At 38.8% G+C, this 13,672-nt stretch overlaps 1 protein-coding gene across 3 annotated transcripts in view; it reads right to left on the reverse strand.

Annotated features, from left to right (window-relative positions):
* Positions 1-611: 611 nt before the first annotated feature.
* Positions 612-13,672, reverse strand: part of GIGYF2 (GRB10 interacting GYF protein 2) — a 67,527-nt gene continuing 54,466 nt past the window's right edge. For all 3 annotated transcript variants that reach the window (XM_067465897.1, XM_060768103.2, XM_067465896.1), the window contains exons 19-28: positions 12,855-13,013; positions 10,189-10,347; positions 9,560-9,796; positions 8,040-8,162; positions 6,098-6,313; positions 5,760-5,968; positions 4,730-4,884; positions 4,065-4,225; positions 2,450-2,597; positions 612-1,675 (exon numbers count right to left, since the gene is read on the reverse strand). In XM_067465897.1, coding sequence (XP_067321998.1) covers positions 1,608-1,675; positions 2,450-2,597; positions 4,065-4,225; positions 4,730-4,884; positions 5,760-5,968; positions 6,098-6,313; positions 8,040-8,162; positions 9,560-9,796; positions 10,189-10,347; positions 12,855-13,013 — 1,635 coding nt within the window. In that variant the 3' untranslated portion in view covers positions 612-1,607. The remainder of the gene's footprint in view (positions 1,676-2,449; positions 2,598-4,064; positions 4,226-4,729; positions 4,885-5,759; positions 5,969-6,097; positions 6,314-8,039; positions 8,163-9,559; positions 9,797-10,188; positions 10,348-12,854; positions 13,014-13,672) is intronic.

The raw sequence follows: 13,672 nt of genomic DNA on the forward strand, positions 1-13,672 counted from the left end.
CTTTGACAAAAGCAAACAATATGTGCTCAGATATAATACAACCAGGTTTTATTTAAGTTGTCTCTCTTTTTTTTTTAAACCCTCATACTAGCAAGAGTTCAGAGGGAACTGAAAGTTCTGTAAACAATAACTACCCCTTTACCCCCTTTATAATTTTACAAAGCAAAGGAGATCAGGAGACCAGATCTGTGACAGCACCTAGACTCTCTGTGCTACTGGATCCAAAAACTATATACAAGTCTGCAACTGTATCTATATAATTTCTGTACATGTTGGGGTGGGGGTGACCAGAGAGAAAAATCAAATGAAGAAAAACCTAAATCAAACTACCCTGGAGCAACTCCTCTTGTCTTCTTCAGGCAATGATGGCAGAAAATGTCTTCACACAGCAGCAGCATCAACTTCCATGGGCATCTTGTGACCCTGTGCAAGTGGGAGCAATGAACAGGGGCTGGGAACTAAGTGCATGAGCCTCTTTGGCCTTTTCAACATTCTGGGATGGGGACATGAGACTGAAGACAGATTACATAAATATATAAACACAATGGACTTGACGTAATGAGAAAGTGCACCATATCACTTTGATATATAAACAGAAACGCTGCCAATGCTCAGATTCCTTGTCTCATTTATTTCAGTATGAAGATGACAGCTCCCTGTTCCTGGGTGTTAAATGCTGCTGCAGGACTTACAACATTCCGAACCACCATCATGTGTAACCAGGTAAGATCTGGCTAAGTTCCGGGTTCCAAAAGTAGTGTCAACTCCCACGCAAAACCAACGGGCGAAGATACATATATATGGTAAGGATCCTATGCGTCTCTGAAACGAGACAAATTCACAGCAAAAGGGTCCAAAATAACTGGCCCAATCATTCTGGAGGAAATATAACTACAGGATAAATCAGCCTGAAGGAAGTGCCTCCTCCCACAACTTGAGACCCCAATTGTCCAGGAAGGCTGGAGTACATTGAAGCAGGAACTTCAGAAGCTCTGGCATCACCACCCACTTGAACTTCTCCAAATTCAGTGTGCTGAAGAGGGGCTGGCAGAGATGTGCAATATCAAACCAATCCAAAATGAATGCTGCCCACAGCCATCATTCCTTGCTGTTGCCAGCTCTAGTAAGCTTATGAATGCATCCCCTGAAATTGGAAGGCATCCTTTACCTTGACAGAGCATAGAAGAAGTCAGTATCTGCATGGCATTTTGGTTCGGAAGGACACGTGTTAACCATGAGCTCTCCACCATGATTGCACCAGTTTAATGGGATGAGAATGACAAGGGGAGAAGAAAGGAAGCTACCATATGTAGACCTCCAAATGGCTTTCCAAATAAGTTTGGGGGAAGAAATAATTGCACAGTGAATTGCACACAGCCTCATGAATAAATCTTTCCCACCTATCCAACAGAAAGAACCAGAGGCTGATATAAATGGAAGTGGTTGGACAGAAAGAGGTGTTGAGGCTGGAGAAATGAGCCTGAGATGATTCATACTGTGATCCATTTGCAAAGCAAAGTTGATTGCAGGGAATTGGAAGTACTTTGTCCAGCAGTGGAGAATGCATGGTTAACAGACACAGGAAAAGCCAGTCAAACTGTGTGCATTTAGTAGTCATCCAAAGTCTCTATTTCTCCCATGTTGAGCCGCTCCGATGAGGCATTGACTGAGAAACCTACAAAACAAGACAAAACCACATTTTTAGTACACAGGTATGGTACGTTATGATCCTCTAAGATTCTTTTCAAATAATAGCAAGTATAGATCAGGACAGTGTTTCAACAACTGCTTTAAAATGATTTATATTTTGCAAGCATGGGGGAAAATACTCCCAATAAGACCATATGTTATACAAAAATAGTAAAAAAATAAATCTATCCTCCCCATGGACAAAGAACAGTGGTTCTCAACCTGTGGGTCCCCAGATGTTTTGGCCTTCAATTCCCAGAAATCCTAACAGCTGGTAAACTGGCAAAGAGTAAATAATTTAGAAGCAGGCTGTTAGATATACACAACACATCATTGTAACTTTTATTGGCCTGGTTTCTTGAATATAACAGTGTGTAGAAATAATACAATAAGACTGAGATTTGAAGTTGTGATAATCTGGCAACAGCTGCACTTGGAAGATTAGGTTGGAACAGAATTTCTCAAACTGTGCTCCTCCAGATGTTTTGGACTACAGCTCCCACAATTCCTAACAGCTAGTAAGCTGGCCTGGACTTCTGGGAGCTGAGGTCCAAATCTCCCAGCGAAGAACAGTTGAGAAACACTGGGTTAGAGAATCATCGGCTGGTACTAGAATCATAGTTTCTATTGAACTTTGTCCCCATTTATTTCATTCATCTCAAAATAAGCTGCAGTTGTATCACAGTAAAATGTTGCATTAAGACATTTACGATTCGGATATTAAAGCACTTTGGTTCTATTTGTGGATCACAGAACTCACCTAATAAACTGGGATCTGCACGAACCATTTTTTGTTTTTTCTTCTTTTTGCCACTTTGTACTGCCTCAAAGTTGGATTGTTGGTTGTTACTCTGGTTAGTTTGAAACACTGAATGCAATGAACTATGGTTCATCCCCCACACAGAGTCCTAAAACACAAATAAATGATGTATTACAAGCTAAAATTATATTGCTTCCCCAGTCACAGGAAGCACAACAGCATACATGTCGAGAGTCACAATTCCTTATTGCAACTGATTTTTTTGTTTTTTGTTGAGTTGCAATATGAAACTGACATGGATTAAATTAGCACTGTTACCATTTTATGTACAAAATGTTCAACACTGTTAAGATATCAAATACTTTTATTGTGGTACATAAACTTAAGTAGAAAACATTAATTAGCATTTGTTGGCTATGTAAGTATTCCAGCCCTTGCTGTGACCAGCCTAAGTAAAGCTCTGGTGCAAACCACTACCTGCAGAAGTCACAAAACAAGATGAACAGAGTCCACCTTTATTCAGTTTCAGTACTGAATGGTCAAAGACACCTATTTCTGGAAGGCCCTTGGATTTGCTAGAGAGAGTATCTAATCAGTGGTTCCCAATCTTTGGTCCTCCCAGTGTTTTGGGCTTCAGCTCCCACAATTCCTAACAGATGAGATTTCTGAGAGTTGAAATCCAAAACATATGGAAGACCAAAGACAGGGAACCACTGATCTAATGAAACAGCATAATGAAAGTAAAGGAAATATTTTTACAAAGTCAAAGATAAAGTTGTGCAGAAGCATCAAGGAGGACTAGTTGAAAAAAAACTTGTCCCAAATTATGAATATACCTTAAATTAAATCTATTATTAAAAATAGAATGAATACTACTCAAGACACCTCTGTCAAGAGGACATCAGTCAAACTCTGTGACTATACAATGACCAATTAATTGGTGAAGAAACCAAAAGATCAATGACAATACCGAATGCATTGGAGATCTAAAGCTGAGAAGTTAGGAGAAATCATATAGGACAACCATCACACAGGCAGTGCACAAAGCTGTCTGTATGATAGACACAATGAGAAAAAAGCCTTGCCAAAACAAACTTTTATGCCATAATAAAAGTATTTGACACCTCATAGTGTCAAGTATCTTGCATCACTATAGTGATAACAATGCCAATTAGATTAATTTAAAATCTAGGTATATCAACAAAATATGGAAAACATTACAAATGTAAAAATATTTTTTTACAAAGCACTTTGTTCTTATTCTAATTCACCCCACTGCCATGCTATATATATGACATTTTAACAACAGATGTACCACTAACACAATAGCTGTCTTCTAAACTAGGAGATAGCAACTGTTGGGGACCAAGGCCTGTCCCTCAAGAACCATTGATGGCCATCCTGAGAATATTTCCCCCAGTGTCTTCTGGGCTGTGTGTATCTGTGCTTGCCTATCTTTCTGTTGGCACATGCATACTTGTGAGAGACATAGGGAGAGATTTTTTTAGTGACATGGGGCCCTCCAAAAGGTCCTTGCATATTTCCTATTCTAAACCATTTGCTTTTACAGTCATGAGGGCAATTTGCAAATGTTTCCCAAAACAGAAGCTTGCACCTGTTGCTGTCGTTGCTGGTTTGCTTTCTGTTTGGCACGGCGCTCAAGAAACTGCTTGGCAAATTCCTTAGCTTCAGGTGTATCTCCAAGGTAGGCTCTGATGTAATCATGGACCTCATAAGGAGATTCCACTTCCTTCAGGAAGGAAACAAATGTGGGCACTATAAAAGGAAAGGAAGATGAAATGTGAGACTCATGCAAACACTACATAGATAAAAGAGCTTTTCAATATTAGCAGTTTGATTTCCCCATAATAAATAAATATTATGCAATAAAAGGCAACTCTGTAGGAGATAACTGAAAGATTATCACCAAGTGACTGACTCAGAAAACAAATTTGTTCACTCATGAAGATAGTAGTATCAGTTCAACTAGCAGTCCTTTCCCCATGAAAATTTTTAGTAGTGGCTTAATTAAGCCCTACGGAAGGATTTACAATATAACATTAAGCAGGATATAAGCATTATTTCTCAAGTTTCTCAAGTCGCTCCTGACACGACAAAAAAAAAAAAGCATTATTTCTCATCCCGACATGAATACTGAAAGTAAAGTAAGTAGTTTGGTATTTTCTGCAGTTTTGGACAAGGTACAAAAAGAGTACCATACAGTCAAGTGTGTCAGTATCAGTTCTCCATAAAATGTTCATCCTCCTTTATGCTGCTTACCATCCAGGTTGTTGGCTGTATTGAGTGCATGAAGCATTTGTTCACACCACTGAGTGAATCCATCCTGGGCTTTATTAACGCCTTGAAACAACTTCAACAATTTCTCTTCTTCTTCCACCTTCTTATTCGGCCTGCTTGTAACACCTATAGATTTACTAGGACAGGAAAGAATGTCACAGGAAAGCATGAGGAAGAGATTTTTAGGAAGCAGCACACAAAGTAAACAATTCTGGAATATTCAAGCACCTCCACAGACATGTTTCCCTTTGGTCAAAAGCACTATCTCTCAGGCCTCCAATTAGAAAGATCTATTTATACAGACTTTCAAGAAATAATGCGAAAGATTATTGTCCTTCACAGCTATTTATGGCATTATAGTAAATATCAGTTATTTATGATGTTAGATTTATGGAGCCCCGGTGGCGCAGCAGGTTAAACTACTGAGCTGCTGAACTTGCTGATCGAAAGGTTGGTGGTTCCAATCTGGGGAGTGGGGTGAGCTCCACCTGTTAGCCCCAGCTTCTGTCAACCTAGCAGAATATGCAAATGTGAGATGAATAGGTACCGCTCCGGTGGGAAGGTAATGGCGCTCCATGCAGTCATGCTGGCAACATGACCAAGGAGGCATCTACGGACAACATTGGATCTTTTCCTTAGAAATGGAGATGAACACATAGTCGGACATGACTAGACTTAATGTCAGGGGAAAACCTCTACCTTTACCTATGACGTTAAAAGATTCATAATTTTGGACATGTCATTTTAGGTAATTTATTATTTTAACTATAAACTGTTACATATAGTTGTCAGTGATCATGGGCTTTTATGAGGATGTTTGGAGTATAAATCAACATGACTCAACCAACGTGAAAGTATATTGAGATGAGAATTTGGGCTAACAGAAAGCTGAATTTCTTACTGTGCTTTTACAGCAACTGCTAGTCCTGTAGAAAAACAGGTTTTACAAGGTCTGAAATTGGCCTGAACTTCTACAATGAAAGAAGGGAGCTCACTTTAGCCCAGTTCCTACCTGATGCTAGCATTGCTCTTGTTTTTATTGGTTGCATTACGAGGTCCCACTTCTTTGACTGCATCATCCCAGAATCCTATGTTTGAGTTTTTTGTGTCAGCACTGCTCCAAATGCTGCTGACGAGGTCTGATGCCCACTGGCTGTTAGGACTCGTACTTAAAGTGCCCCATACTGAATTGCCGATGCTGGTGTGCAGATTAGAATGTTGCTGGAACAACAGTAAGCACAATATATTTAATTAATATAACTTTGAGAGAGAGAGAGAGAAACCAGTACAAAACAGTCAAGTCTGTGCATCAAAAGGAGAAGGGAAATGGAAATCTGGAACTGTACTCACTGTAGTGCTACGGGACCTGTTCTGCTGCTGGTGTTGCTGTTGCTGCTGTTGCTGCTTCTGCATGTGCCTTGCCTCCTCTTGCTGAATCTCCAACAAAGATTTTGTAGTGCCTGCAGGTTTGGCAACATTTCCCCAGCCAGACAGTTTTTGTTGCTGCTGCTGCTGTTGCTGCTGTTGCTGGAGGGCTTTCATTAATTCACGCTGCTGACGCCTTTGCTGAAAGACAGCATTCCAGTTGCTTTACATATACCATAATATTATTATCTTTTTTCACTTTCTACAGAAAATATCTGCATTCTAGGTGAATGAATTGGAACAGAAATGTGTTTCATTAATGGTATCCATGAGAACCCCAACCCACTGATCAGAGTCAGTCACTTACCTTTTCACTACACAATAGTTTTTAAAAAGGTGACTTGGGAAAGAAACTCTGGTTTGCTTTCTTAACACGCAAACAGCTCTAGTAGAGCAAACTACTTCTTCAAAAATCCTCATTCTGTGATTCTTTACTAAATTACATGGGTGACTGATTGTTCATGTTTTAAATTAAAAGGGAATTAGGAGGAATTAACCATTTTTAATCAGTTAAGTACCATATTTCCCTAAAAGCTTCCAGTCCTGGTAATCTCAAAATGGTGGCCATGTTTGGATTACCATATTCTGGTTTAATAAACAGAGATATATCCTCCTCCTCCTCCTCCTCCTCCTCATAATAATAATAATAATAATAATAATAATAATAATAATAATAATGTTTATTACCTGCCTCTCCTAATAATAATAATTTTTATTTATTACCCACCTCTCCTAACAACGACAACAACATTTTTTATTTATTACCTGCCTCTTCTATCTGCTCTAGAAACGGCATAATACAATCAAATGTATCTATAACATTGCATATTAAAACATAGGTTAAATTGAACCGTAAAAGCATATATCAAAACATAAAAATATTAAAATACCTGAGACAAAAGGTAAAACACAAAAAAGGACAGCCCCATATTTAGATAAAATGTCCCGGGTTCCATTACATCTTGACCCGGAGTGTGAATAGTCATGTATTTGCGCCGATGGCATGCGCCAATCTGAGCATGCACTTCCTTCCAGTGGGAAGTGAGTACAGGCCCAGACTGCCTCTCCCTCTTCCTCTCCCTTTGGCAGCAGAAGCGTCCATCTGGCCACCCAGATGAAGTGGGCTCCATTTTGGACGACGGCAAGGAGAGCTCCCTCTCCTGCAGCCCCATCTGAACCCACCTCTTCCCCTTCTTGCCTTTCTCCAGAGGTGGGGCATGGGTGGTGTCTGAGCAGACAGGCATCGCTATGGTAACGTCTTTGCCACAAGGGGCAAGGGTGGTGGTGGGGGGAGGGAAAGGGGACAGGGCCATTCCATTCCCAGAGTGTCCCTTATTTTCACCTTCAATACTTGGCAACACTGGTGCTGAGTAACTACATTCCTATCAATTCAATAGAACTGGTCTAGTCAGGACTATCAACTGAATTTAGGCTTAATGGAACACTGCTCCACATTTTGTTTGAAGTGGAAAACTGCTGCTTGTTTTGAAGGGGAACACTACATCATGGCAAGCACTGTTTTCACTTTTACTTCAAGGAAAATCTATAGTTAAGATTTGTTGAAATTTTGAGTTTGAATTGCTTCTTGCCAGTATAGGAAGAAAAAAGGAAATTCTGTGCATTCTGTAAACATAAAGGTTTGTACTAAGCTTTCTTATATGAAAACTTTTACGAAATGTCACAGTGACCCCTAGCAATTTCAAGCAAAAATTGCAGGCAAAGTGGCAAATAAGCGATAACAGATTTCTTCAAAAAAGAAAACGAAGACAGGAGGACACCAAGAACAAGTTATATTTCAAAACATGGCCATCAATGGTTATGGTATCTGAACTTTATTTTGTTCCAGAAATCTAGATATGAAACTTACCTCTTCTTGAAGCTGCCGCTCTCTTTCTTCTTCAAGCTTCTGGATTTCTGCTAATGATAATGCTGCCTGAGATTGACATCCTCTTGAATTGGATTGCTGACCCCATGTTGAAGAAGAAGGGAGCTGGAAGCACAAACACAAAGAATGTACATCAAATGTACAAATGTGAAGAATCAATCACGTAACTTTGCTCTGAATAGTAATTAGAAAAGGATCACAATGAAACGGGAGTTCTGGTGAGATAGTTAGCTTCTATATTAAGGAACTTTTGAAGTAAGCTGTCAAGATATTGCAAATTATCACTAAGAAAATTCAACAAATGCTATGTTCAGCAAAGGACAAAGGATCCTCTCACCTCTGCAGGAGTCTACTGTATACCATGCATCTGTGGACAAATCTAGATAGGGACCAGCAAATGTAGCATTGCCCAAACATGAATCAAGGAACATGAAAGGCACTGCAGACTAACTCAATCAGAGAAGTCAGCCATAACAGAGCACCTGATGAACCAACCTGAACACAGCATATTATTTGAGAACACAGAAATGATGGGCCACTCTAACAACCACCATGTCAGACTATACAGAGAAGCCATTGAAATCCACAAGGATGTGGACAATTTCAACAGAAAGGAGGAAAGCATGAAAATGAACAAAATTTGGTTACCAGTATTAAAAAAACAATAAAATCAGGACAGTAAATAAAAACAACAGCCTGAAAACAGGGGAATTCCAGACCTGAAACTATCAGGACCAGCTAACACATCCCAACAAAGGATTCCCCCAGGAAGGAATCAGCCAGGCCTTGAATCTGCAAGACTTTGCAATGCTAATCAAGGTGATTAATTGTAACATTCACACTTGCCTGCAGCAGACAAGACTTCTTTCTACCACCCTGAACCTTCAATAGATATATAAACCTCCCTTGTCTTGTTTCCAATATACCGCACAGCCGCTGAGGATGCCTGCCCAGATGTGGGTGAAATGTCAAAAGGGAATGCTTCTGGAACATGGCCATATAGCCCAGAAAACTCATAACAACCCTGTTGCAAATTTATTCTTTTTTTTTTTTACCTATGTGAGCAATCTTAATGCCCCATTGCATACCAAGGACTTTGATCCATTCTGGTTACTCTCTTATGTTGTTTAACTTTATAAAATATCCTGAAAAACCTTTAGAGTCAAGAAAAAAAAACTCCTCTTAGTTCTAACCAGTTTATGATGCCATTGGATTGAATACACTTTTAGGTGCAACTAGTGAATAGGTTTGTGTGTGTATATATACGTATGTTATTTTAAATGAAATACTGATAGACAAAATGTCTTGGCTCTCCACAATTAAGCCTGTCTTTGTTCTGCATTCACATTTCTAAAGTTACAAGGGTGCCAGAAAGGCACATTTTGGCAAAGGCAGTGTAACTCATTTTATAAGTAGCAGGCAGATTCTTGGCTGGGTTGGTTTGAGTACATAATCTATTCAAATGGTTATGGGAAAAAGATACACAAAGGAGAAATAAATACCTTCATCTGTGCAAGTTGCTGCTGCTGCTGCTGTTGCTGCAGTCGGCGCAAGGCCTCCTGCTGCTGTTGCCGCTGCCTCATAATTTCTTTCTGCCGTTGGAGTTCCAGCTCCTTACGCTTTCGTTCTTCCTCCTCATGCCGCTGCCGTGCTGCTTCCTCTTCCATTCGCAGCCGGTTTTCTTCTAGTTGACGCTTTGCCTCCTCTTCTTCACGTGCCCATTTGGCCGCCTCCTCTTCCTTCCCAGAATAGAAATAATATGCAAATTCTCCAAAATTCTTCAGTAAAATACTTCTTTTAATATGTTTTAAATAGTTGGTTAAACATTTTCAACTACACAATATTACAGATATTTTCTTCAAATAATACACACTCCATGATTTCAATGGAGTATAGCTCCTTTTCCTAATCCATCTTTTCTCATTATATCTTTTCAATTTTGTTTTGCAAGCCACAATTTTAAGATCATTTATCAGTCTTGCACTGAACCAAAAACAAGGATCTGTGCAGTATGATGTAAATATAATTACATATGCACACATATAAATCATCCCTTGTTGCAGCCACCAAATGATGAACATGCAGTTGTGTCCTCAATTGTTTCTGTTCCTAATTTTTGCCCTTTTTTCACCTGTTTACGAAGCAACTCTTCTCGTTGCCGCCTTTCTTCCTCTTCTCTCCTCCTCTCTTCCAGTCTTCTAAGTGCTTCTTCTTGCTGTTGACGTTCTTCTTCTTCCCGCTGCCGTCTTAGTGCAATTTCTTGTTCCCTCTGCCGCCTTAGGGCTTCCTCCTATACACAAAAATAAAAGTATCAATGTGTATCTGTAGCACTATTATATTTAATATTAAAATCCTAAGCAATTCTGAACCTATTTGTCTTAAGTGGGATATAGTATCAAACTTAGACAAGGCATGAGTAACTTACACATGACTCACTTTTCATGAGTTGATTTAATGGGTTTCCTCTAGTTGGGACTAATCAACAAGATTCCAGCCATTGTTTGTTATACCCTCAGGTTTACTTGACTGACATTACATTATCCTATACTATAAAGTAATCTATAATCCTAATTACTGGTGATGCAACTACTTGAAAAATAAATATTTCTTGGCCTATTATTGAATTTATTGCTGGTGATAGCACTAACATTAACTGAAGTTTTCAGCCTATGAGTAATTGTCATACTGGAGAACTGTAATACAGAGGTGGAAAAAGGATTAACACTCCTCAGTGCAATCCCAATTAAGTTTTCCCTTCTCACAGTTGCTGTTCTTAAATAAAAGTACAAACACATTAAATACAATCATTTGTTTAATTATGATTACTTTCAATTTTAAAGATTATATGGGCAAAACAGAACACATAAGGTTTCTTTTCATGTACAGGCAGTCACTGAGTTACAAACATCCAACTTACAAATGACACATAGTTAAGAACTGAGGTTAGACAATAGGAAGTGAGAGAGATCTACCTCTAGGAAGGGAGATTCACTCCTGAAAGAGTTATCATAGGGAAAAGGTGTCTCCATTAAAGTTTTATCAACAAATCTTGTTTCCACAACAAGCCACATTTTTCAAAATCCAATTATCACAAGGATAGAAAATGAAGTGAAATCTTCTGAGCAGAGGCACAGACAGAAAAATAAACACCACAGGGATGTTAACCCTTCCCCATGCTATCCAAAGTTGATGGACAGGAAAAGAGATTTAAAGATGGGCGTAAAGCCAACCTTAAAAACTGTGGCTTAGACACAGAGAACTGGGAAACCCTGGCCATTGAGCGCTCTAACTGGAGGCAATCTGTGACCAGCAGTGCTGCAGAATTCGAAGAGGCATTAATGGAGGGCGAAAGGAAGAAACGTGCCAAGAGGAAGGCGTGTCAAATCAGCCCTGACTGGGATTGCCATCCACCTATGCCCTCACTGTGGGAGAACATGTTGATCAAGAATAGTGCTCCATTACCACCTACGGACCCACCGCCAAGACACTACAGTCGGAGGACCATCAAACTCGGGCTACCAGGGCTTGCCTAAGTAAGTAAGTAAAAGCAATCCAAAGCTAAAATGTACCTGTTCTAATTTGCATACAAATTCAACTTAAGAACAAACCTATGTAACTTCGGGACTGCCTGTATGGAAATGTTTGTTAAATCACTGGAGATTTTAGTTGATAGTTTATTATTTTAAATGAATATATAATTTTGACGTGTAATATGAAAGCTGACCTTTGTGACATTGTGCAACATATTAAACCTGCAAGAAAGGGCTAGTGCTTTACATATTGAAAATGGATGAAAATGACCGAGTAAGTTATTGGTACTCATTTTGAATTCATCTTTCTTGAAGGTGCAGCAAAGCAATCAGCATCACATGGAGTTCTTTCCTTGTGCCAAGTCAGAGACAGGAATCATTTAGCTCTCATTCTGTTAATCACTTTCACATCACCAGGTTCATTACACAGGCTTGTTAACAATACAAATAATAGCACAATAGCAAAGACAGAAAATTAAGGCATTTCCCTAATTGAAGTATCTGAGTTGAGCAGCCATTAGGTTTGAGTAGGGGTGGATTGCTTCCTTGCACCTCCAAGCTGTGTCAGAGGTTAAGTAAAACCTTCTGAGATTTTCAAAAGTAGCTCAGGTATCTTAATTACGCTGCCCCTGCTTTGGGTAGGTTAGCCAGTGTGCTGTAGCGATTTGAGCGCAGGACTCCGAATCTCCATGGAAAGCCATTCTCTCAGCTTCAAGGGGAGGCAAAGGCAACCCCCGTCTGAACAAATCTTGCTGAGAAAAGCCTGTGGTAGGGTCACCTTAGGGTCAACCTAATTTAGAAATGATTTGAAGGCACACAATAACAATTAGGAAATGTAAGTATGTCATCAGAAACTCTGGCCAGCCTTACCAGCAGGTTAAATTTCCAGTCATTTCTCTCCGTTGAGTCTCCACTTTGCATATTATTATTATTATTATTATTATTATTATTATTATATTACTATTATTATTATTATTACTATTATTATTACACATACCTTGTACTAGATATACTGCAACATTTCTGTAAGCTGCCTTATGAGCATATCTTGTGAGCTAAATGGGCATATGGAAAAACTAAAAACTTCCACCTAACAAACTCAAATTTCACTAATCGCCAAGCAGGTGTGTATATTAAAATTAGAGAAAAGATGATGTAATAATTAAACTAATTAGTTTGTGAAAATTGTTATATAATTAGTGTTATACACACATTTTTGGGAATGGCTTCTCTTTATGATACTGATTGTACATATCTGGGTTTTCACCTGCTTCCTGCGTGCTAGTTCCTCCTCTTCTCTTCTCTTCCTTTCTTCTTCTTGCCGTCTGATTATCTCTTCTTGCTGCCTCCGAAGCTCCTCTTGTCTCTTCCGTTCTTCCTCTTCTCTTTTGGCCCTTAGTTCGGCTTCCCTTCGCTCCTGCTCTAGCTGAAATTGTAAAAGTAGCGTTGGAAATTAAGATCACAACTGGGATATCCCAGCAACTAGATGTATGAATCTTGCTAATCTGAGTATTAATTTGATTCTCATTGCCATTGTTTCACATGGCTAAGCTTCAAACTGGTCCATCTCAAACCACATCCTTAAGTTCACTTATCTGGAAAATAGTGGTAACTCTAAAATTGGAAACTAATTATTAAAACTTACTGAACTTCTATTACCACAGATCAGGATGTCACAATTACTTAAGACAACATATGACATGAAATTAGTAACTGGATTTGCCAATTATATATTCATTCATATATATATATATATATATATATATATATATATATATATATATAGCTTGAGCATCCCTTATTTGGAATTCTGAAATACTTCAAAATCTGAAATGGGCCACATAGGTGAGTGAGTTACACCTTTGCTTTCTGATATTTTAATGTACACAGCCCTTGTTTCATACAGAATATTATTTATTACTTTGTGTATAAAATTACTTTCAAGCTATGTGCCTGTGAAACATAAATGAATTTCATGTTTAGATTTGAGTCCCATCTCCAAGATACCTCATTATGCAAATACAGGTATTCCAAAATCCAAAAATTTTTTTTTCTGAAATCCAAACCACTTTTGCACCAAACATT

This window comes from Anolis sagrei, chromosome 3 (genome assembly GCF_037176765.1).
Source record: "Anolis sagrei isolate rAnoSag1 chromosome 3, rAnoSag1.mat, whole genome shotgun sequence".
Taxonomy (NCBI): Eukaryota; Metazoa; Chordata; class Lepidosauria; order Squamata; family Dactyloidae; genus Anolis; species Anolis sagrei.